Genomic DNA, 25,864 nt, shown 5'->3' on the forward strand with positions numbered 1-25,864 from the left:
GGATAGCATTCCTATGGCCGCCATACAATACAGAGAGCATTCTTGTGACCGCCATACAATACAGAGAGCATTTCTATGACCACCATTACATACGGATAGCATTCCTATGACCGCCATACAATACAGAGAGCATTCCTATGACCGCCATACAATACAGAAAGCATTCTTGTGACCGCCATACAATACAGAGAGCATTCTTGTGACCGCCATACAATACAGAGAGCATTCCTATGACCGCCATACCATACGGAGAGCACTCCTATGACCGCCATAACATACGGAGAGCATTCCTATGACCGCATACCATACGGAGAGCATTCCTATGACCGCCATACCATACGGAGAGCATTCCTATGACCGCCATACCATACGGAGAGCATTCCTATGACCGCCATACCATATGGAGAGCATTCCTATGACCGCCATACAATACAGAGAGCAGTCTTGCTCTACAGGTACCATCCTAGTGACCCCATATAATACAAAGAGTATTTTTGTGACTGCCTCACAATACCACCCCCTAATCACTCAGTGATGTGCCTAAAAGGCTGCAATTTACGTTCTATTGGATCAACCCATAAAAAAGTTGCCTCCAATGTGATACACTTACACTTTAAATGCAATGTACCTGGTTTTATATATATATATATATATATATATATATATATATATATATATATATATATATTCACACATAGGACTATAGGTGTTTTTTCCCTTTGTGTGCTCTGAGGGACACAAATAAACCAAATTTATAGATATTGTTGCCTTACATTCCTGTACACAGAGCGTCTTTCTCTCGAATTCAGGTCACTAAAAAATATCTTTTTTTAAAAAAATAAGACTGCTATAGTTTCACATTAAGATAACTGTATTTAAGTTGACCTTAAGGTTTTTCTGCATTTTGCACAATTGTGAACATAAAGATTTTGTTCTCCTGGAAGAAAGTGCTGATACAGAAGCTGTCAGGAGTTATCATCCTCTCCCGTATCTCTGCGCATTACTTCAGGTCCTTTCTTTGCAGATAAGCCCTGTGGCTTCATAAACCTCACCTTGTTCCAATTGCTTAAATAGTGGCCAGAGGGGAAACATTAGCGTTGATGTCAAACGCAATAACAACTGACATATATTTCTGCCTTGCATTGCATTAGGGGAACCGTAACTATTCCCCTCCTCGGCGGTAGGTGTTAAATGGACGTGTTTAAAAGTCTCCAAACCTCACAGATCATCTATTAACAATACAGACACTTTCTTTGTGGGTTTGTTAGTTGACGATACTTGAATTAAGCGATTTGACGTTCATCGTGAAAGATTGCGGCTCTCCGTGACTATTGTTTAAAGAAATCAGATTGCTAGTAGAATGTTTTGTTGCTCTCTATATTGTGTCTATATGTATATTAACATCATTAGCAGCGGTAATTATGCAGTTTTGTTTTCCAGGCTACTGAAAGATGATGCATTTCATAGATTTGGTTGCAAAGGTCCCCAGAAATATCTGTATACCAGCTACTGTATTAGTTTGTTGAGTGTTTATTGCGTTTATAGACAGTAGAGACCATAGGAAGTAATATTTATATAGTAATGTCAATTAAAACAGTAATTGGAGACCGTTTTATACCTGGGTTCTCTCATGTCACGCTCTGCCAGTGTGAAATTGCATTACAGATCCAGGTAATTTCATCATCATCATCATCATCATCATTTATTTATATAGCGCCACTGATTCCACAGCTCTGTACAGAGAACTCACTCACATCAGTCCCTGCCCCATTGGAGCTTACAGTCTAAATTCCCTAATATACACAAACACAGACAGAGAGAGACTAGGGTCAATTTTGATAGCAGCCAATTAACCTACTAGTATGTTTTTGGAGTGTGGGAGGAAACCGGAGCACTCGCAGGAAACCCACGGGGAGAACATACAAACTCAGCACAGATAAGGCCATGGTCGGGAATGGAACTCATGACCCCAATTTGAAAAGGTATACTATACGTAGTCTATTTTTGGTTGTAAACGGACCAACCATTAAAGGTTATTCCAAAATGGATGTAGAAGTATAACTTTGGAGTCTTGAAATAGGACTATTTATGAAATGGTTTGCTTAAAACTCAGAAACAGACTGTTTATGCCATATAACTCTACTTCCTTAGCAAACTCTTCAACAATCGGTGCTGTCCACGGTTTGTTTAAATGGTTACAGAGGCTGATGAGGAAGTCCACACTCTGCACTCTACCTAGTAGCATCAAGTGTACATTTCCAAGATCTAAGCAGAGTATTTCTGGCAAAAATAACAGTTCAAGTCATGTCTTGTTCCAGTAAGTTGTAGTAACCAAAATAATTATTTTACTTAGGCCATATCATTCTTGAGTGAGGTGAGCTAAAAGGATCCCAAAAGTCATCAACTGTAAATAAAATTCAATTGTTCTACACATAAAGAATGATTTTCAAATGTTTTCCTAGAGTTTTTTACACAAAAATGAAGGGCTACACAAAAATGAAGGGCTTAATTTATCAAAGGCAAAGAGCTCTAATATTGTTGAAAATGGGTGTTTTTGCTAGTGATTGGGCTGCTTATCCCATCGCTCTGTCCATCAAAGGGGTTAACTCCAGTACATGGGACTGAAATCTGGTGCTTACACACAACAATGAGACTGGTCCAGAGAAGCAGTAAGTTACTATTACAGCCCCAAGCCACTATCGCCTGAGTACTTCTCAGCTGCCATTGAGTTATCCTGTCTGATAAATCTAATATTTTGTCCCAGCTATAAACAGAAATTAAAATTGCAGTTAGCGTTGCGATTATTCAGACTAATAAATAAACTCATTAACCCTTTATATTTTGGGGTATTGTGAGACAATGCTATTTTATAGCAGAGATATGTGAATAGCAACACGATGGCTTAGTGGTTGGGCAAAACGGTGGCTTAGTGGTTTGCTATTCTGCTTTACAGCACTGGGATCATGAGTTTGATTCCTGATTCCATGGCCTTATCTGTGTGGAGTTTGTATGTTCTCCCCGTGTTTGCGTGGGTTTCCTCTGGGTTCTCCGGTTTCCTCCCGCACTCCAATAACATTCTAGTAGGTTAATTGGCTGCATTTAAATAGACCTTAGTCTCTCTCTCGGTCTGTATGTGTTAGGGAATTTAGACTGTAAGCTCCATTGGGGCAGTGACTGATGTGAGTGAGTTCTCTGTACAGCGCTGCGGAATTAGTGGCGCTATATAAGTAGCTGATGCTGATGAATAGCTTGTGCTTTAAGAAAGCTATTGTATTTATTTTTTAATAGATTAAAGCGATGTGTGATACTGGTGCAGTTGGTGTCTTATCTTTCGAGCCACAAGCACTTATTGCATAAATACACATCTCTACGCCCCAAGGGTCAAATGTATATTGTATTATTCCATATTGGAGTAAATGGCCTTTTGGATATGATTCACTACAAGTGACGTCATCATGGTCCTGTAGACACTAATCGCCTTATTGCATTGCGGGGAGGAGAGAGGCAGTTTGTGGTGACACGCTTTGCGGCACTGCACCCCCTGCACTTACCAGTTGGACCTCTCCTCCAGGGAGGAGGTAAACTAATAGTAGGCATATATGCCTGTAATTAATGGTGAATATCACCGGACACGTGCCTGGAAGTACATAAATCATTTCAGTTCTAACTGAGGCTTTTAAACTTTAAAAGCAAGTATTCTTTACTATTCTTGACTTTTCTTTTGTTCTAACAAAGCTCAATGTCGTATTTCAGAGTCCTGTTTACAAGCTCGGTGCTTAACCTGGCTGAGCTCGTAGCTCTCCGAACTGACCTCGGGAAGCTGAAGAAGGTCCTTTATTTCCACGAGAACCAACTGATTTACCCCGTCCGAAAAAGCCAAGAGAGAGATTTCCAATATGGCTACAACCAGATCCTTTCATGGTACGTACTAATTATCTCCATACAATATATATTATTGATGCCTCCGTGTGAGCTCACTGACACTGACAGCATGGCTTAATAGGAGTGCTGGATTGATAAAAGTGCAGAGAGTTCCAAATAGAGACAGCCCCAATGTTCTGTCACTTATTTGAAAACAAATGAGGCTAAATTGAGCAAAATTTTAGGATGAAAACCTGAAAAGTTTAGGACCTCTCCCATCATTAATGTACAGTGTTAGTAGGCTGGACGTAGAAGTGACTTGTTCAATCTTTCCAACATTGCGCGTTTCAAGTCAGACCCTCAATCCAGCAAAGTTAGGAGTAGTAGTAGTAGTAGAAGTAGTACTAGTCATTACGAGGGGCAATTCTCACTAGGACGAGGAATTGCACCTATGAATGCCCCATGCAGATAAATAAGCACATTCTTACAAATGGAAACATTCTGCACAACCGATTGTTTTACACTCTCTTAAATGACCTTTAACAACCTTTAACTTTCCGTCTTCCTTTACTCGTATCTAACAAGACAGTTGTAATCTTCTTGAGGGTTTTTCTCATATGGAAACTTCGCATTTGTGTTTATTTTTGTTTTTAACTTACCCACAATACTACAGTTACACTCTGCGTAGTCGAGTTATTAAATGTTTCCTCGCACATAGGAGTCTACAGACAGACTTGGCAATGTATAAAATCAACATTTACCTTTTATTTAAGACATGGCTATAAATCTGTATTAAGAATGAACTGCGAAGATAAAAATGCAAGGTGCATGCAAGAAGAAAACATGACATTTATAGAACTTTTATATGAAGTCATGTCTGCTGCAAAAGTAACCTGCAACCCTCTGCTAATCTTTCATATTTAAAGCATTATAGCCTCAAAAATGGGATTTGCTTCATTGTTCCTATTGCAGGAAATGCATACCATAATCACAATAGGCCTGATTTATTAAGTATCTTAACTTAAGAAACTTCTTATTTAAGTCTCCTGGACAAAACCATGTTACAATGCAAGGGGTGCAAATTAGTATTCTGTTTTGCACATAAGTTAAATACTGACTGTTTTTTCACATAGCACACAAATATCAACTTTAAATTTCAGTGTACAAATAATATATGAAGTATTTGTGTGCTACATGAAAAAACAGTCAGTATTTAACTTATGTGCAAAACAGAATACTAATTTGCACCCCTTGCATTGTAACATGGTTTTGTCCAGGAGACTTAAATAAGAAGTTTCTTAAGTTAAGACCCTTAATGAATCAGGCCCAATAGGTCTAACTAACATTTATTAATATGCCATTGCAAAATTTGTGTTGAACCACAGTAACCAATCAGTAATGAAGTTTTCTCTGTCTAAAAGCAAGATGTCAAATAAAAGCAAGTGTCTGAACTTGCATCTGTCTACGGTTTAGAGTAAATGGTGCACCTTAATGCATGTCCGTAAGAATGGTATAACTGACCCTCGCTGCAAACCAAGATGGATTGTGAGGGAATTATCATCCTATCAAGAAAATTTTGGGAGGAGAGAAGACGGTTATGGGACAAAGACATGCGCTCCGCCAAGTGCAGAGTAATGTGGAAGCAGTATACAAATGAACAACAATAGACAAAAATAGTGACTTCAGTAGTGCTTAGTAATGGTGTTATTAACTTTTATTGAAGCTAGGTAAAGCTCAACAACTGGAATATTATTATATATCTATTTTCTATAGATTAATAAAAAATATATTGTGCTTGTAATTACCTGGATGTGAACCAACTGCAATTGATGGTGGATAGATCTGAGGCACGGAGGCTAATGGTAGCCACAATTTTATTATTATTATTATTATTATTATTATCGTAGATTTGTAAGGAGCCACAGTGCTCCGCAGCGTCGTACAGTAGGGAAAACAGGACATACATATAACAGGGACATACGAGGTAGACAAAAAAAAATGCAGACATGAAAACAAAGGGTATGAAGGTCTCTGCTCATTGGAGAGCTTACATTCTAAGTGGACGAGGGCACAGCTGAGACAAGAGGAGCGAGTGTGGCTCAGAGTGGAGAGTGGGATAGTTGTGAGGGTACATTAGTGTGAGTAGTATTATCTGCGATAAGGTCACCTCTAAAAAAGAGAAGCAAACTCACAGGTTTCTAAAGGATGAGACTGGAATCATGGTCAATACATAGGCTAATATCGGGGCAGGCAGGAATGGTTCAGAAACGTATAAAAAGTCATACACAAATGTCAGAGAGTAGTCTGAGCTGATGTAAATAGAGGGGGCCAGATATAACAGGTGTGTGCCTGATTACCGTTCACTCATCACATGTAAGACCTAAACGGGAGCCTCTACATAACAAGCGCTGATTTGGGCATCGATGTCTACAAGAGGCGTTGTCACCTAGACATTCTTAATTAAAAGCCCAAACTGGACCCAAGCTCATGGGAAGACAGTAATGCAACAGTTAAAGAGTCCTCAGTTTAAACAACGTCTGTGGTTTTGCTAATCTTGACTCTCCCAGCGGTTTTATTGTCTCCTGCAGAATTTGCCGTTACTATTCTGCAGTGTTGGCTAAACTGTGGCACTCCAGGTGTTGTGAAACTACAAGTCCCAGCATGCTTTGCCAATATATAGCAGCTTATTGCTGGAAGGGTATGCTGGGACATGTAGTTTCACAACATCTGGAGTGTCACAGCTTAGCCAACACTGCTATACTGCTTTTATGCGGCAATCCTTACTTTCCTTCCGTGATGGTTACGCCACGTCTATCAATGGATGTTCAGTAGCGGATGCAATCGCTTCAGTGGGTGGAAAAGGGAACATTAGAGGTCAGCTCCCTTTATCTTGTATAATGGAGTGTGAGGAAGCTCTTTGATAAATTCTGGAACATAAGACGTCTCTTTTGCTCCATTATGATCAATGAAGCATATCGGTATCAGTTTAACAGTTATGGCTTCATATTGAGTTAAGTAATGGGCTAGACCTTTAACAGAAGCAAAACCATTCTAACCAGCCGCCAAGAAATTACTCAGGGATATTTCTTTATGTAAGCTGGATTGGAGCTAAAATATGATGGCGGAAACTTGTCACAAACTACTGTTATGTCTGTGCGTTGGTCACTGCTAAGTGATCATCCACACACTTAACCTTCAGTAAGTGACTTACGGGACCTAACACAGTGTTAATTGTTGTAATTATTATAGAATAACAGAGAAAGCTTCTTTTTAGGAATCACTGGCAAAAAGAAAATGTAAATGGATTTCTTGAATGTTGCTAAACCTTGTAAAGTACCTGCTATGTAACGTTTGGGTTATTTTATTGTGCCTTGTATTTTTCTTGGGTGGTAGGGGGTGGTTTGCTCTTTGTAAAGTTTTTAAAGTTTTACTAAAGTATTACTAAATAAAGTGTTATATTTTTAGTGTAAGAAGCACATGACAGTATGAGATTCAGTCTTTGATGTAATCATCATCAGCTATTTATATAGCGCCACTAATTCCGCAGCGCTGTACAGAGAACTCGCTCATATCAGTCCCTGCCCCATTGGAGCTTACAGACTAAATTCCCTAACAGACACACAGACACACACACAGACTAGGGTCAATTTGATAGCAGCCAATTAACCTACCAGTATGTATTTGGAGTGTAGAAGGAAACTGGAGCACTCGGAGGTAACCCACGCAGACACGGGGAGAACATAAAAACTCCAACCAAGTAAGCCCATGGTCGGGAATCGAACTCATGACCCCATGAAGTGCTAACCACTAAGCCATCATGCTCCCCCATAATGACCACAATATTCTCGTATTATAGCATGGCTTCTTATACTTAATGGTAAATTAAATATATCTCTGGAGCATAATGTATACAGAATGCTATACTAATCTTTATAACAAAGCAGTAAATGGATAATAATGGTAGGCTGAACTGCAGTGGAAAAAGAGCTTGCAATCTGTTTTTGTCACAGCTATCCTATACTGAAATAGAAGGTAGTGTAATGTTACCACACAACTTGGTGTCCTTGTGAGTTTTAAAGCACCATAGCTTTTCTAGCCTCTTTATGCCGTAAAAAAAAGAATATTCTACTGACAGATTTCTAAAAGTTTAATGATTTTTAATTCCTAAATAAATGATAACAATATAATAAATCATTTTCCAATCCTAAAACAGTATCCCCTGAATTCCTGAATTGGAGTAGCTGGATACTCTCCCTAACTCAGTGAGGTTGCCTTTGTACAGATTTGCTGAGCGCTAAATCTGTTCCTTCATTGGTGAGCTCTATAAAAGGTGAAACAGTCTACAGGTGGGATTTCGGTCTCTGGCTGTGTGATGACTCAAGGTCTGCAATGTAAATTTTATGTGACACTTAATTTTGCTAACCAGGACCTATCATCACTGAGGAAAAAACTGGATTTCCCATACTAGTCTCTTGTGCCTCATGAGAGGCTGCATTTTCATGGTTCAAAATGGCTGCCACCATTGTAACCAGTGTGAGGTATATAGAACTAGTGGGAAAACACCAATGTAGCATAAAGGAAACGGGAAATGACACATGTTAGAATCACATCTAATTCCAGCCATGTATTTTCAGTTTAGTTGCTGACACCGTTGTGTTTAACTCCGCCTTCAACATGGAGTCTTTCCTAACGTCTATCGGCAAGTTCCTGAAGATGATTCCAGACCACCGGCCAAAAGATCTAGAGCGGATCATCAGGTCAAAAAGCCAGGTCGTTTACTTTCCCGTCATGTTTCCTGACGTCAGCCGGTATGTTTTTATGCACCAATTGCATTATGGGACATGTTCATTGTACTGTAATCTGAAGTGTCTTATTGTGATTGTGAGCTTCCTCCTAGTGTGTCTGCATGCCGGTGTCAATCACATTGGCCAACTGGGTACAAACCAATAACGTTGCTGTTTCGGGGACATAGGAATGATCCCCCCCCCCAAAACACTTATAAATCTTTTGTGTATATATTGTATTTGAGAAATAAATACAATATATATATATCATTGTGTCTTTGCCATCCAGGGTGTTGGATAGAGGGTAAATGGGGTGCCTAATCACTGATTTTGGGTTTATGCACGAACAAGGCCTGTTCTAAAGGTTCCTTGTCTGTCGGTTTGATATACATTTTTCACAAATGGCAAAAATGTTACCTATCTGGTCATGCGCTTACTATTGTCCTTACTGTTGCTTATTAAACTTATTTAACAACTGCACGGTTTTAAAATGTGCTGTTATATTGTATCATATACAGATGTAGAGCAACAAGCTGCCCGGTGGCAATTTTACAGTAGACTCTTTGTGAATTTGCAAGAGGAGGCTGAATTATATGTGATCCAATATATAAAGTATCAGTATTGTTTGTGTGATGGTTTATTAAATGATTTAACCATTTAAATGTCCACCGCTGACTCTCTGCGAGCGTCGTCACTTTGGGGTGTACAAGATGCACATCTGTCAGGTTTTTTAACATGTTAAATCTGTATTTCATGACAAAAGTATTCCATAAATGGAAGTGTTACATGCATTAGCTGGATTGATGACACCCCTGAACGAACTAACAAAAGTAAATCAAATTCCTGTTTTTCTTTTATGGATTACCTTCTTCTAATGATGGTGAATAATCCATGGACAGCCAATGAGTTCATTTTGTTAACGAATCGCACAGCTCCTCTGAAACTAGCTGAGTGGAAATTGAGAAGAAAAAGGTTAAGGATTGCTGCGGCCAAACTGAGATTTATAAAGCCAGCTCTTAGCCCAGAGTGTTTTTTTGAGTTATTTTCAAATGGTAATTTGCTTTATCCAAACCAAACGCATATAGTGTAAGTAAGTGATTATTTGCATGACTGACAATCATTTCCCTGCCTGCAGACTTTTTAAAATGCATAATTTTGCAGAGATGCAAAAATAAAATAGAAAAAAATTAAATAATAAAAATCTCAAGGCTAAAGAACGTAGGTGATTTATTGTGTGCTTAGTCTGACCTCTAATTTTATTTTTCCTTTATCCTTTAACCTCTTTATAGTCTTAACAAAATAATGTCTAACCTTCTTTTTTCGTTGTTTTTAAACTTATTTGAGACTGGTAGATTAGTTGCTTCATCTTGAAAATGGATGACATGCTATGTATTAAGTGGTTTGACATCGGTGAAACCATATTGACGCTATCCAGCTTCTAACCGTAACTGCATGTGCAGCATGGTGGCTCAGTGGTTAGCACTTCTGCCTCACAGCACTGGGGTCATGAGTTCGATTCCCGACCATGGCCTTATCTGTGTGGAGTTTGTATGTTCTCCCTGTGTTTGCGTGGGTTTCCTCCTGGTGCTCCAGTTTCCTCCCACACTCCAAATACATACTAGTAGGTTAATTGGCTGCTATCTAAATTGACCCTAGTCTCTTTCTCTCTGTCTGTTTGTGTGTGTGTGTGTGTGTGTGTGTGTGTATGTGTTAGGGAATTTAGACTGTAAGCTCCAATGGGGCAGGGACTGATGTGAGTGGGTTCTCTGTACAGCGCTGCGGAATTAGTGGCGCTATATAAATAACTGATGATGATCAGTACTTGTCCTAATACTCAATAGGATTGTCACTGGCATCATACATTATACTCCGTGGTGTAATACATATCTTATTACTCTCTGACACATTATATACTCTATGACTTACTGTTATTATAGTTATTTGTAGTGCCATATATGTTCTAGTACACACTAGTGTCATACATGTTCTATAACCCGTTGGTATTTTACATGCTACTGTACTCACCGCAGCATACATGTTCTCTAGTCCTGGTAGTTGTAAGTTTTCTGGTCTTAGCTGTTTCTTTAGATAGTTTCTATTATTTTTTACCCCCTGTGATTATTATACTAAACTTATGTTTTCATTGTTTGGGCTTATTTATACGGTTGCTGTTCCCGCAGTATCTTAGTCCAGAGACAATATGGAACGGTCGTAGGGAACTTTGTTCTCCGATAAATTTTATTCCATAGTCACTTAGGGGCCGATTCAATTCCCTGCGATGCACAGCCGAATATCATGGCAGTGTTCAGCCGTGTGCATTTTCGGGTACTGTGGTACCCGACATTGCAGATCTGTCTGTGTACCCATATGGGGTGTGAGGCAAAATCCGCAATGGGGGTCCCCGCAATCTTTGCAGAGGTATGAGCTGCTTTTTAATTTTTTTCCCAGGACATTAAAGACTACTGCGTTGTAAGATGTGGACAGGGAAAAGTTGTCATAGGGAACAATGTTTCCCACGACTGCTCTATATAACGTGCATTTAACTGTGGTTTACCCCGTTTGGTTTGCCATGTTTATTATCTATTCTCTACACTTTACAGCATCTTCATGTTCTACCAGGTTTAACCCCTTTAAAAAAAAGTTTAGCGTATCACACCTTGTGCATAAAAACATGTACAGAAATGGAAACTTTTCCCGTTGACGTCCGCTGAGGAAAGCAATCAAAACAAGACGACACATTTACAAATTGAAATTAGCATCAAAACTATCATAAAACATTAATTTTACCTGTTCTTGGGAAATGAAATGCTACTTAAATATCATAATGGCTTTCCATGGTAAACTTAATCTATTAAAGGAAAATGTGGGAAAATGAATATGTTTTGTGAATGGATAAATGACATTTTGGGATTATGCACAGTCTGGTGTGTAAAATATAATTGTAAACAGATGAACAATGACCTTATGAGAGCGAAACACAACCGTATCAATGTACAACATCAGTGAGACTTTTGCCGTTATGCTAATTCCCCTCACCCCCTCCCCTGTGTTTCTGGTTCTTTCACTTATCAGGCTTGTGGATACAGAAGGCTTGGGACAGATAAACTGTGATGCCACAACTGAACCTTATTTAGATGAAGCAGGTACAGTGAGCAGAGAGAGATTGATGCATTGTGATGCTGAGAAAAAATCCAGCAAGGAAAATGACTTTGTTGATATGGCAACTAAAGTTCCTGTCTGTTTGGGGAGTTCCGGACTGGCGTGCTGTGCAGTACAAATGTCTGTAAATTGCCCGGCATCAAACCCCTCATCCGAATCTACTCTAGAACATAATACTGCTGCAGACGCTCCGCGGCTAGTTGGAGAATGTGGCTATTTAAAGGGTGAGGAGAATTGTTCTAGTTTCTGATCTGCGATTTTACAACACACCTTTTGCATTTTTTAGAAGCCGGAGAACAATACAACCGCAAAGCTTGTCTTCTATGGCATACTTTAATCTATCCCTGGGTAATGGAAAACCCATGTAGAAGAGAGAAGGAAACACTAATCTTACTGTATTGCTACACCATGCGATTGTATTATTTAAAATCTTAGGTATTGCACTAAGTGCATGTGACACTTAACTGTTTACAAGTACACAGAGCTGCCATTACAAATCTTGGCTCCCCTATAACCTGTTAAGCAGGACCCCTGTCTGTACCATGCCTCATTAGGCTTGCAGTGGGTGGATCGTATACAAGCAGAGTCCATTATGGGGAATACGATAAAAAACAAACCTTCGGCTGATAGTGTTTAAAGTGGACCTCAAACCTGGGGGCTGATGTTTGGCAGTGCCTCCAATCTGGTGGCTAGTGCTTAAAGCAGACCTTCACTCTGGTGGCTTGTGTATAGCAAGACCTCTAATCTGGTGGCTAGTGTATGGCAGGACCTCCAGCCTGGTGGCTAGTGTATAACAAGATTTCCACTTGGTTGTTATTGTATAGGAAGACCTCGAGTCTGGTAGATACTGTCTGAATGGATCAGTTCTAGCTGCTCACCCTCACCTACAAGGCCCTTACTAACGCTTCTCCTCCACACATCTCTGACCGCAACATGAGATACACCCAGCTTGACCATTCCGTTCTTCCTCTAACCTTCAACTCTCTTCCCCTCTCAAAACCTCCTCCCACTCCCATCTCCCAGGACTTTTCCTGCACTGTTCTCCACCTAAGGATCGCCTTGCCTTACTGTACTAGACTCTCCCCCAAACTACAATCCTTCAAATGCTAACTCAAAACTCATCTCTTCTTGCTTATCTAGCCAATGTCCTCCTAGACCCTAATATCCACACTCTCTACTTTCACCATCCACATCCACTCATGTCCTTTTTGTACCTTCTGTCAATCAGTACACCTCCCCTCTAGAATATAAGCTCTCATGGACAGGGTTGTCTCTATCCTATCCTGTGTGTCTGCCTCATACGAGCCTGATTTTATGTCTTAAGCAGGATCTTCTGCTGTTTGTTAAATCACATGTATGGATTTGTCACACTGCAAAGAAAGTAACAGCTATGGAGCCCAGGATGTGATAAAGAATATAGTTTATTGATCAAAATGCAGATAAATAGTATGAACCAAATAATGCTGAAACTGCACAGGGATATCTGAGATGAGTGGATACTGGTTGGAAGGAATACTGCAGACACAGGAGGAATGGTAGATGAAGAGGGATCCGGAGTAGTGATGTGAAGTCCAAGAGCACAGGAGAACCAGGAGACAAATCAAAGGGGAAGGCAACAAAACAACAATGACCAGCACAGGAGAGGCAGAATAAATAGGGAACACCCAGGTGCAGAAGATAATTAGTGACACAGGTTAACCCCTAGCAATAACAAAGGAAAAAGACTCAATAGCAGCACCTCTGGTGAACAGAGGTACTGCCAGATAAACCTAATTTAACAAGTCCACAGTCCAGAAGGCAGGAGCTGCCAATGCAAAGCAGCATGCGATGCAGAGGGCTGCAGGGAGATCCTGACAGGAAGTCATACTGGTATCCGTCCTAGCTGTTAGTGTGTTTATTATATTCATGTATGTCATATCTGTAAGATGTATGTCATAAACATACACCGCAGAATCTATGGCGCTCTATAAATAATGATAATGTCCTACAAATTCTTGGATAGTATAAATGAAGGATCCATTGCTGGATCGTCCAACTAAGTTAGACAACAAGAGGTGATTGCTCCCATTACCTGTCACCACTTCTGAACAGTCGAGTCTTGGCCATACTTCTCGGTAACTGTATGACTCCGTAGTGGTATAACGGTTGGCTTCTCCTGATGCCTGCCCTCAACCAAATGCTCTGCACTGAACTCTGTGCTACATCAGTCACTCTCTGTCCAGTCACAGACAGTCTCAGCCAATCAAAGAGCTATCAAACAATAATCACTGCTCAGATAGGGATGTAATTGTTGTGGACAACTGGGGTTATGATCCTGTAAGTCCGGCGCACTTCAACATCAGGACTTCGTCAGGACGATTTTGCACAAACCACAAAGATCAGGTTCATTTTTTCAGAATTGTTTTTATGAACTTTTTAGGTTTCTAATTAAAGATTTGCCCCAACCAGCCATACCTGTGACTGCTTTACCCCTTACGGTGGCTCTACAAGTAGATACCTACAGCATTCTTACACCCACACGTTATTTACATATTTCTGCTAGAAAAAAGCATTTCTCAAAAGTAAGGAATTAATTCAAATTAAATCAATTGTAGAAAAGACATGCAAATTGCTCTTTATATGCTTCCAGAACCACTGGTTCATAGATACAGCCCAAAATACAGCTGTTCCAAGCTCATAGGATCTCATCAGTGTCAGATATGGGAACAATGGCTTGTATTGGCCAAAGAGCTACTCCGGACTGACGGATAACCGCAAGATAGCCGATGCAGCACATCAGAACCAGTTTCAGTTAAGATAAATGATGAAGGATAAGTATGGTTGCCAGCATATAACTGTCTTAAGATTGCTACAGTGACTGGTTCATATTTCACATCTCCACCTTCTACTTCCCTCATTTCAACCATACCAAAGCGCCAGTAGCCGCACAGAAATGTCAGTTACCAATGGCTGCTTTCTTATTGGTGGCTGCCTTACAGTAGCCACACCCACTTCCCCATCGCCAGCTACAATTGTTGTTCTGCTATCGCTTGTATCATGTGACCCCCCACATCTATTAGATGATAAGTTTGTTTGGGCAGAACCATCTTTACATTCTGTTCATGTCATTGTATGTAATTTATTTTATCATGGTGCCTTCAACGTACAGTGCTGTGTAATATATTGGTGCTTTATAAATAAAGGATGATGATAACACATTTTTAAATAAATGTTCCCCACTACGGTTTGTACCATAGTATGGAGTTTGGAGAGTAGTGTGTGAGAAGTAAAGGATGTATTTCACATTTTATGTTTAAATTCTATAGATCCCCATGGAACATTAATCACCTATTATACTGCAGCCCTTAACAATTTCTGACCATTAGCCAGTAACCCCTCTGTGTGCGGACAGGGGAACGATATTTGATGAAACGTGAATTTGTCTCGGCGATCTAACAATAGTTTCAGCTGCTTTCTTCTGCGTTGTGTGCAGATACACAGGAAACGGCTGAACGTTCAGTGAGCACTGAGAGCAGAGGCTGGGACGACTTGATAAGATTTGGTTTTTATTATCACCAAGCTGAACTATGTTAAAGATACGAGTTGGGCACATATGTGTCTGATCTCCACTTCCCCGGCCAATGTATCCTGTCGCAAAACCCACAACACAATGTGCATCGGTTTGTGTTTGACTCATATGCTAATGTCACATGAGGACGTCTGTGAACTATAACTAAGGAATGGACCAAGTTATGCACCAATTACAGCATATACAATGATACGTATAGCTGACTACACTCCAAGAGACTCCTGAGAGCAAGCACATCTACCAGGATTGCTTACCTGCTGCAAAGTGGGCAGGGCTATGATGTAATACATGTCAAGCCCTGCCTACACATAGGTGCAGGGAAGTGGCTGTACTTTTGTGGGTGGGGCCTGATAATGCGCCCACCCACAAAACGCTTCAACAAGTCCCGCCCACCTCATATTTTTCTACCTTGCCTTTTCCGTAAACTATATCCTTAATCCTTCAGTCCCTGACCCACTGAGCTCACAATCTGTTCTTAATTGTTGTTTTGGAGCAAATAGCTGCTATTACATTATAGCTATCTTGTGTATATTAGTCATTCGGAATGTGTTGACAGTATTTTCTCCATGTTTAAATGTAATATGTATTCATTTGAATCTATTTACATTTAAGGTTCTTGTAAAATTGAACACACAACAAATTGTGTGCAGACACTGCAGAGTGATATAATATGATTTAGTTGGACAACTCTCCTAATGACTTTACATAAATACTGCAAATGAGGTGAGGATACCCAGTGATTATTAACCTCAGACGACCAGAAAAGTTTTGTCATATGACGATAACATTATTAGGCAGAGACTGATGTGTATGATTCAGTTTTCTCTTGAAAGCGCAGCATAATATAATAATATAATAAATAAATAAATAAAGAGCCAGCACATCTTAGACAACTAACAAATGATAAAGATTAGTTTGAAAATGGACATTCCATTCTTAAACAATTCTGTTGACTCAGCAGATTTATCACAAAGTTTTTTGAGCCAATCACACAATAAGCGACCATTCGGCCCGATAACGAATTAGCACAGTGGCTAAGTGGTTAGCACTTCTGCCTTACACCACTGGGGTCATGAGTTTAATTTCCGACCATGGTCTTATCTGTGAGGAGTTTGTATGTTCTCCCCTTGCTTGCGTGGGTTTTCTCCGGGTGCTCCGGTTTCCTCCCACACTCCAAAAACATACTGGTAGGTTAATTGCTGCTAACAAATTGACCCTAGTCTGTCTGTGTCTGTGTGTGTTTGTCTGTGTGTGTATGTTAGGGAATTTAGACTGTAAGTCCCAATGGGGCAGGGACTGATGTGAGTGAGTTCTCTGTACAGCGTTGCGGAATTAGTGGCGCTATATAAATAAATGGTAATAATAATGTGTATGCATCAACGATGAACGATTATCGTTCCAAAGTACATCGTATTGTTTGATTTGATTTTTAAACCAAACTAAAAATCTTGTTCAACGATGGAACAGTGTTGTGCCAATTCTGCAGTGTGTATGTACTCAGGACCGGCAGTGTCCATAGATCTCTATGGAGTTTGCAGAATCACGATCTTTTCAGCCGGTGGTTATGGCAGATGAAGAGCACAGATCTGAAGGTAAATCGTGTAAAACGTGTATATTGTGTACACAGGAATCGGCATGCTGATCGGGACTATTTTTTTTTTCTCAGTCGCCGGTAAAATCATTAGTGACATCACATCGGGGGAACTTTTCTGTAGTGTGTCCCCAGCCTACGATTCCACAACAGATCTGTGTAAATAAAATTGCATCCAATGTAGACTCCTGAGCTTATCTGCTGTCGAATCCAAGGGCAGCGGCAAAAAACCCAACAACTAAAGAACCTATAAACCAGTAGAATTTTCTGAAAGTGGAGCTTCCTTTTATTATAGAAATAAAAACAATAAAAGGCCGTAATAAAACAAGATATCAGCTTGTAATTGATCAATTACATTGGATATAAAGTACATTTAAGAGCCTTGATCTCGCCGTTCACATAGGACTAGGATGAGTGTGACAGGACAGCCTCCTACTTAGCAGGTCAAGCAAAGTATTCCGAGACATTAGGATCACCAACAAAAACGATTGCGTGTGTCTGTTCTCACGAGAGGGGATGAAGCAAACGCTTCCTTGGGAAAACTGCTCTATTCTACTTCTCATAGAAACACGGAGCATTTTTTTGTTTTTTGTGTGGTCTCTGTAGCATAATAATGTTATAGAAATGTAAGGATCCCAGCGTCAATGCCGAAGTTGTACTACAAGATCCACATGGCGAGGACTTAAAGCTGGGCTCTTCGCCCAAACAAATCTGGAATAACTGGGGACGCAGTATAAACAGTAACGTTATATACGTTGGAAACTAAACCCTCTACAGCAATATGTGCGCTGCAGCGTGTTTAATAAAATACATTATAGGTTTATGGCTGTGGCCATTTCCTTTTAAAACAAACACAATTTGTATGTAATCATTTTATTCAGATATTGAGCTAATTTATTGAAACACTTCTATTGAACAGTAGGTAGTTTGACCTTTCCATTATTAAATAGACCATGGCTAAAAAATAATAATGATACAAAAAAAAGTTTAGGTAATTCCTGTGTTATGTTTTAATTCTTGACGTCGCCCCGGCATTTGATGAATATGTCGAGTTCTGCTCATGTTGCGTACAATAGATTCCCACACAGCTTGTTATTTTGTGTTTGTGTTGAAATTTCTCTGGAGGATAAATGTCTTGTAAAACATTCTTGCTCTGCAGCATGAACGAATTATTAAACTCTAGAGCATTAAAAGAGAGAAGTGTACTGAAGAAAAGAATTTTTTCATTAAAATGCAGTTTGTATTGATAAAACAGATTACCAGCATTTGATGAAATGTGAAACGTAGATCTATCTGTATCACTAAATAACCGCAAGGTTTATTTTGGCAGAGTGAGAAGTATGAAATAAACTTCGGGACCAATTAGTCTTCCTGCTAGTCCTGTAATTGACTTTGCCGCGCTATTTTTTATTTTTATTTTGTATATGTAGGGTACACTTTTGCTTCGATCGGTTTTTCATGCGATTGTTATTATTAATAAGGATATAATGCCCGCGTATTCCACCGCGCTGTACAGTCGTTGAGATATATTTAAATGTACTAGGACAAAGCAAAGGACAGGGGCAGCACGTGGCTCAGTAGCTAGCACTCCTGCCTCACAGCACTGGGGTCATGAATTCGATTTCCGACCATGGCCTTATCTGTGTGGAGTTTGTGTGTTCTCCCCGTGTTTGCGTGGGTTTCCTCCGGGTGCTCCGGTTTCCTCCCACAATACAAAAACATACTGGTAGGTTAATTGGATTCTATCAAATTGACCTTAGTCTGTCTGTGTGTATGTTAGGGAATTTAGACTGTAAGCTCTGTTAGGGCAGGGAGTGATGTCAGTGAGTTCTTTGTACAGCGCTACGGAATTAGTGGCGCTATATAAATGATGATGATGATGAAGTCTCAGTGAGATAGATGCTGAGTGCAAGAGCTTACAATTTAAAGGGGAACGATGCAGAAGGAAATAGTGATTGCTCGTAGAATCAGCCAGGCACAATGATGTGTTAATATTATTGTTCCAGCTTTGTGTGTCTTAGCAGCATTATATTATAATAAATATATATAATTCATAGATACAAGGTGTTATAATAAAAAGAACATACAGGGAAACAACGGGAAGGAGGGCCACACTTGCCAGAGTTTACTATCTAATTGCTTATTTTATTTTACATTTGTTTTAATTTTTGCAGACGCCAAACTACAAGTTAAGTCATTGTTATCCACCTTGTCATTGCCATCTATCAATTGGCAAGCTGGATGTTGACACATTGACATTTACTGGTAAGTGATCCGGCTGCGAGGAAGTCCCAGTGACATACGATGCAAATTCATTTGTCACCGAGGGTCATTTCTGGGGCTTCTTACCTTTCTCAATATTCCAGCTCACATGTTCTTGGATTGTGATGTGAGAAGCCACAGAGGGCAGAAAGAAACCTTGTGGATACGATCCTAGAACGCCTCTCAGAATCATAGATTTAACTGTTTCTATGAAAAAAAAAACCATAAATAATCGAAAAACTGAATGTAAAGATTTGTATCTCCCTCTGTGGTTGTTATTTTGTTGGATGATTGCTTTCCATAACGGCTGAAGGTGGGAGGATACTGTACCACGATCCAGGAAGTCCCCCAGCCACCCCACCCCATCTGGTTGAGAACCAGACCAGGTTCTCTGGTGCTTTGGGCTCTCTTGGATGGAGTGTTTATGCCGACGTTCCCTGCCATGTATTTTCGCAGTAAATCAGGCTCCGTGGCAGCTATTTGAGAATGTGTTAATCTAGGAATGCCACAGTTTTGTGCAGGAGGTCCTCCTCCCAAGCCAAAGGTGCTCAGTTCACGCTTTTCAACACTTTGTAAATTGCAGGAATGTTTTGAGAAATTTTGACAGTCATTTCTGGCTTTTGGTGCTGCCTGTTCCAGTGCATATAACAGGAACCAAACAGTAAAACACAGAGATCAATCATATGAAATTGCTTAGCTTACCCAAACCTGGACTACTGGAGACCTGTCTTATAACATACTGTATTTAAGGCATTTAATCTGCCATGGTAAAATTAATAATTTGCATATCCATAATGCTTTTATACTTTCTTATTAGTTTTCCCTTAAAGGTTTTAAAAATAATATACCATCATTTGTTCACATATATCCTACAGCAACATTAGAGGTCCATCCTGAACCTCATGGAGTTGATTATCTTAGCAGTTAGTCACCTTCTCTCGTCCGTCTTCAGTCCTTGCAGATATTTTGTTTTGAAGAAGGGATAGCCTTGTTGTTGTTTGTTTTTGCTGTGACAGTGTTTGCAAGCTTGAAGTCTTTAGTTTTAGGGTTACTCCCTTTATTGCACTGTCCCCAAATTATGGGGTAGATTTATCAAACCTTCTAAAAAGTAAAAGGCAATGGTGTTGCCCATAGCAACCAATCAAAGTCTAGCTATCATTTATCTGGTAAATTCTAGAAAATGATAGCTGGAATCCGATTGGTTCTTGGGACCCATACTTCATTTTTAAACAATGTATTTCATTTTACTTGCATCACTGTTGTCTACTTAAGTATATTATTGCTAATACAAATAACTGCAAACGGGTCATTAATAATTGGATTATTAGTACTCAGTCAGGTTGAAAAATTAGCCATAAATGGCAGGGCAACCAATCTTTTGGGTTACAATTTATAAGTTAAGAACCCCTTGTTGGGGGGCCAATTTATTAATGGCTGCTTATGCCCCCCGTTAAATATCAACCCTTATCGCAATGATGAAGCCATCTAATAAAAAATTATCCAGGAACAGTGCGTCTGATAGGAGGCTGTCCCGGCAATGACTGGCCTTACCTCTCACCTCCAGGAGTCTAATGTGCAGGCCTTTTTGTGACAGTTATCAGAAAATCACTCTCCTGCAATGCTCTCCTCATAGGGTAGAACGGTTAACGCCCGCCATCTTCAGAAGGTGTTAGACTGCATACACACTAGCCTTGTTTAGGACGATAAAGGGAAGAGCGGACGTCCCTTTAGCGACTTTTTACAGCCATGTTGTTGTGAGCAATGACTGTAATTTCGTACTCACTGTTGTGGATCGGTCGGAGGTTTATACACACTACACAACGGTAACGAGATTGGAACGAAAATATTGAACGGTACGACCAACCAAATGAGGCGATAATCGTCCATTTGGGCAGACTTTCGACCATCGTGTCACTACACACACTGACCCGACTTTTGAACGAGCGGTCGTATGTCGGCTGGTTGTGACGATTATTGGACAAAAACCCTGTAGTGTGTACCTAGCTTTAGTCATCGGGGTAAAGCTCAGAGAAGCTAGGCTTTTTAGCGCTTGTTGAAATGGGCCACACCGCAGTCCCCATTGAAACTTATGGGGACTGTGGTTTACTGCGTAACTTAGCCTAATTCAGGAGATATCTATGATATTCTCCTGCATTAGGCCTTTGTTATATAGAAGGTGTCTCTCAGTAAATCCCGTGTTTGAGCTTTGATGCCCCGTCACACCGACATTTGTGCATACGGGAAGGGAACAGTGTAAACTTATTTACCAGGCTCTTGATGGGGTGCACCAAGCAAAGCCCGTGGCATGTGACCAGAAGAGCACTTTACTCACTAATCAGATAGACACGCTTGCACAAAGCCTGTGTCGTGTGACACAGAAGAGCACTTTACTCACTAATCAGGTAGACACGCTTGTACAAAGCCTGTGTCGTGTGACACAGAAGAGCACTTTACCCACTAATCAGGTAGACACACTTGTACAAAGCCTGTGTCATGTGACACAGAAGAGCACTTTACTCACTAATCAGGTAGACACGCTTGCACAAAGCCCGTGTCATGTGACACAGAAGAGCACTTTACTCACTAATCAGGTAGACACGCTTGCACAAAGCCCGTGGCATGTGACACAGAAGAGCACTTTACTCACTAATCAGATGGACACACTTTCAGGTTATTTACACAAAACACTAAAGACAGATGTTTAGATACCTTTAGACTCAATGGCTTCTTTGTTATTGATGTCTGAGACATCTTACAGTAGAACTCATCACTCAGTCAGTTTCCCTTTAATAGCATGGTAATAAAATCAGGGGGCTGGAGAGGATGGGATTTTACAATAAAATGCCTCAGCTCTTCAGTAACTTCCCCTTCTTTGCCAAAGTAAATCCACAATTAAACCCATGTGGTGTTTTAAACAATGATCCAAAAAGACAATTAATAAATTGTTTGCCGTTTGCTTATGGAAAAATGTGTCACTTTGTTGAAGAAATATTTTCTCCTGCATAGTGGTTATTTGACAGACGTGTGCAGGATGATGGTGCACAATTATTGTGTTAAATGTATATAGCTTGAAGTCTGGCGGTACCTTGTACCCTGGTTCCGCCATTGGCTATGGAATATCTTAGGATAGTTTAGCAACGGTAGGAGAGTCTCTGTCAAACAACTGAATCCATTTCCATTTTACCACACTTGCTGCAGCCATTCAGCACTCAAGCTCTGGAACTATGGAATGTTCGTTTAGAGTTCCATTGTATTTTACCTTTTACATACAAATAGAAGGTTCACACTCAGTTCTGTAATGAGATTGTTTGCATTACATGACACGTTATAGTTACAAGTGCTGCTTTGAAATTTGTTGATACATTATTGTATCACGGTTCACGTTCCTAACTATTTCTCTTTAAGTTCTGTAAGCATGAAATATCTTGGCCCCCATCCATGCAAGGTGCTAAGCTGTAACACCCCTTAGCTGTGATTCATGTCGGTGGGAGCTGGGACCCCCCCGAGATTAGCACGCCTTAGTGAATAAGAGCACTTGTGTGCAGGTAGACACCCAGCATGTTCTGACTCTGTCTTATGGCATAAAGCTGCTTACAACACATGAGCCTTAATATCTGGTTTCATAACCTAATTCACCATATGGCTTTGCAGAGAAAAAGAGAAATTCAATACAAAACTACCATTTAAAATAGTTTCTTCGTGGTATACTGTGTCTTGTTATATAATACCTTGACACAGCTTGAGAATTGAACGCTTATTTTTTTTCCCCTTAGCATTGATTGTACTTGTTTGACATTGCTGTAAATACCTTGTAAGTGTGTATATTAGTTGATATTTTCAGCTTGCAGTTAAGGATGATTTGATCATTTCTATTTATAAACCTCTGTTCAGTTATCCAGGAATGATCTTTTTTGCAGGAAAAAAAGATCAAATTGTAATTTATTTAGTTCACCTGTTTAACTCACCTATATAATGTAATCCTCCTATTGTAAAAAAAAGAAATGATTGTATAAGCATATGATGTTTTTAGGGGAATCACAAGTGGCCGTTCGATATTTGAAGGGACCGCAAACTGCATTCAGACAGAGGAAGTAGGCATTTCTAAGGTGCCATGGCACACACCCTATGCTTTGCTTGCAGTCCATTATGACGTCAGAGTATCCTCATAATGGACCTGAGTTATTAAGGAGATCAAAGCATAAAAAGGGAGTAACTTTGCACCTGGCCAAAACCATGTTGCATTGGAGGGGGGGGGGGGGGACTAATTTTAAAATGTGGGGACAGATAGTTGTGGTAGGGCATGTCCTAGATCAACTTTAAATTTCAGTGTAAAAATAAAGCTATCCAGTATTTGTGTGCTATATGAAAAACAGCCAGTGTTTAACTTATGTGCAAAATAATAAACTAATTTGCACCCCTTGTATTGTAACATGGTTTGCCCTGGAGATCATTTACTCCTTTTTTTTTTTGCCTTAGTTTCCTTAAGGACTCAGTCCCAATATGTCCACATAATGTAAGTAGAAGGTTCATACACACATGCCAACAGTCCTAATTCCCTGCAGCGATATAGGGCGTGGCCTCCATAGAAATGGGTGGGGCGCAAGGTCCAGGTAGGACTAGCTTGTCCTAATTTTCTGTTCAGGAATGCCGGTAGGTATGGTTAGTAATGGTTCAATTCAGTCAATTCAGGGGAGGAACACTGCATTACCCCATACCAACATTTTATTTTGGGGGGGGGGGGGGACCTTTTCCCTCAAAAGGGGCTTCTTGCCACCCACAGAGCATAGAGGGGCCTCTTCTGAGCCCTTGCTCAGTGAAGAAATGAAAGAGGGTGTCAATGTGCATAAGCTGTACTCTCGGGCGGGGCGGGGCCCTTGCCAGGTTAGTTCCGCCACTGGCTGATGGATAGTGTTGGTCAGTGAGACCCCACCTCTCGTTACAGAACGGACTGGGTGTATCCACCACTCTAGCACACGGCTCCTCTTAACTTCTTCATTGCCATAAACGAGCGTGCAATAAAATGATTACAACATAGCCAGAGGAAAATGTCTATTTTTTATTTCTTTATTTTTTAAATTCTATTATTTATTTAAAATCTAGGTTAATAGTATTTTAGCTAGAAGTGATCTTCATGAATCCCCGTCTCATCCTGGGAAGAAATAAACAAGCTGCCCATAGCAACCAATCAGATTATATCTATCATTGTGTATAGAATGTACTAGATAAATGATCGCTAGAATCTGATTGATTGCTGTGGGCAACAGTTCCACTTTTCCTTTTTAGAAGGTTTGATAAATCTCCCCCCAAGAGTTTAACACAATAGAAGATATCGCTCTACAGCTCTGACAGATTGATAGAACCACATTGCAGTGTAAACTGTCCTATAAGATTAAATGGCCGCCCCCAGGCAGTTTCTGTATATATGTCATACTTTTACAGGTGAAGGGGGGTTATTGATTACCCTTGTGATATTTTGCATGGATTGCATGCTGCTATGGGGTTAAGATGAGTAGTATCCTATTGATAATTACAACTATGTGAATTTGTTGGGATCATTACTTTGAAGAAGCCGACATAGTCAAACTTGCTGTTGATTTATAAACAGTGTAATTAGAGGCTTCTCTTTTAAATGCTCTTCGCTGGCGTTGTGGCGGGTTTTATTGCCCGGTCCATCCCTCTGATTCAATTTCAAAATTGCTTTCTCAATGAACTATAGTATATGCTTGCCAAATAATGTTGCTGCTAGTACCGCACCTCTTTAATTTCTTTGTCCTGTCTGTAAATGAGCAATAAATTGTTTGATAAATTGGTCAGCAAGGTCATACTAGTTGTTAAGTGAATTACACTTCAGGAATTAGGATAATTTTCCCCAGTGATCATTGACGCTGGCTGTTCTAGATGTAATAGATCAGGTTTAAGCAGAACCATGGCTCTCCAGCAGTCGTGGAGCTACTGACTACACAGACTGGGACTTGTAGTTCCCCAACCCAAATCTGACGGGACACAAGCTGCCTAGACCAGTCGATTGTCAGCCAGACTCCAATGTTGAAGTCTGAAACTGTTCCGTAATAGACAGTTCTGTGGTGGAATTAGGGTAGTGAAAACTTATATATGATAATTACCCTTATATAAAGAGTTTGTTTAGTTACTAGATGCGAGGTACTAGGCCAACGTGTATCCAATCCGTGCATCTAAACGCGAGGTGTCTATCAAACTGGGATGGAAACAGTTAACCACACCTCATACCAAATAAGTTGTTACATCCAACTTCAGTGTATGTGAGTCTGTGTGTGTGTGTATATATATATATATATACACACACACACACACACACATATAAACATGTATATCATACTTGCCAACATGGGCAAGATGATTCCCGGGAGGTCTGGGGTGCAGGTGGGTGTGTGAGGGCGGGGCTTGTAGAATTGCGTCATTAGCCCCGTCCCCGAAACGGCCTTCACTACCTACTCTGGACCAATAAAAACAGTGGGCGGGGCCACGATGACGCGTCCATGTCCAACTTAAAAGTTTTTTGTTTTTTTTAAGATATCAGTGTCAGAAATAGGGGGAATGTTTTACACGGGATAGATTGTTAAAACTAACTTTTGGTTTATTATATTATTCAGCAGTACACAG

At 40.1% G+C, this 25,864-nt stretch overlaps 1 protein-coding gene across 2 annotated transcripts in view; it reads left to right on the forward strand.

The window, feature by feature from the left end:
- QTMAN (queuosine-tRNA mannosyltransferase) overlaps positions 1-25,864 on the forward strand; it is a 148,058-nt gene that overhangs the window by 39,161 nt on the left and 83,033 nt on the right. For both annotated transcript variants that reach the window (XM_075180933.1, XM_075180934.1), the window contains exons 3-4: positions 3,754-3,921; positions 8,496-8,669. In XM_075180933.1, coding sequence (XP_075037034.1) covers positions 3,754-3,921; positions 8,496-8,669 — 342 coding nt within the window. The remainder of the gene's footprint in view (positions 1-3,753; positions 3,922-8,495; positions 8,670-25,864) is intronic.

The sequence above is a fragment of the Mixophyes fleayi genome, chromosome 7 (genome assembly GCF_038048845.1).
Source record: "Mixophyes fleayi isolate aMixFle1 chromosome 7, aMixFle1.hap1, whole genome shotgun sequence".
Taxonomy (NCBI): Eukaryota; Metazoa; Chordata; class Amphibia; order Anura; family Limnodynastidae; genus Mixophyes; species Mixophyes fleayi.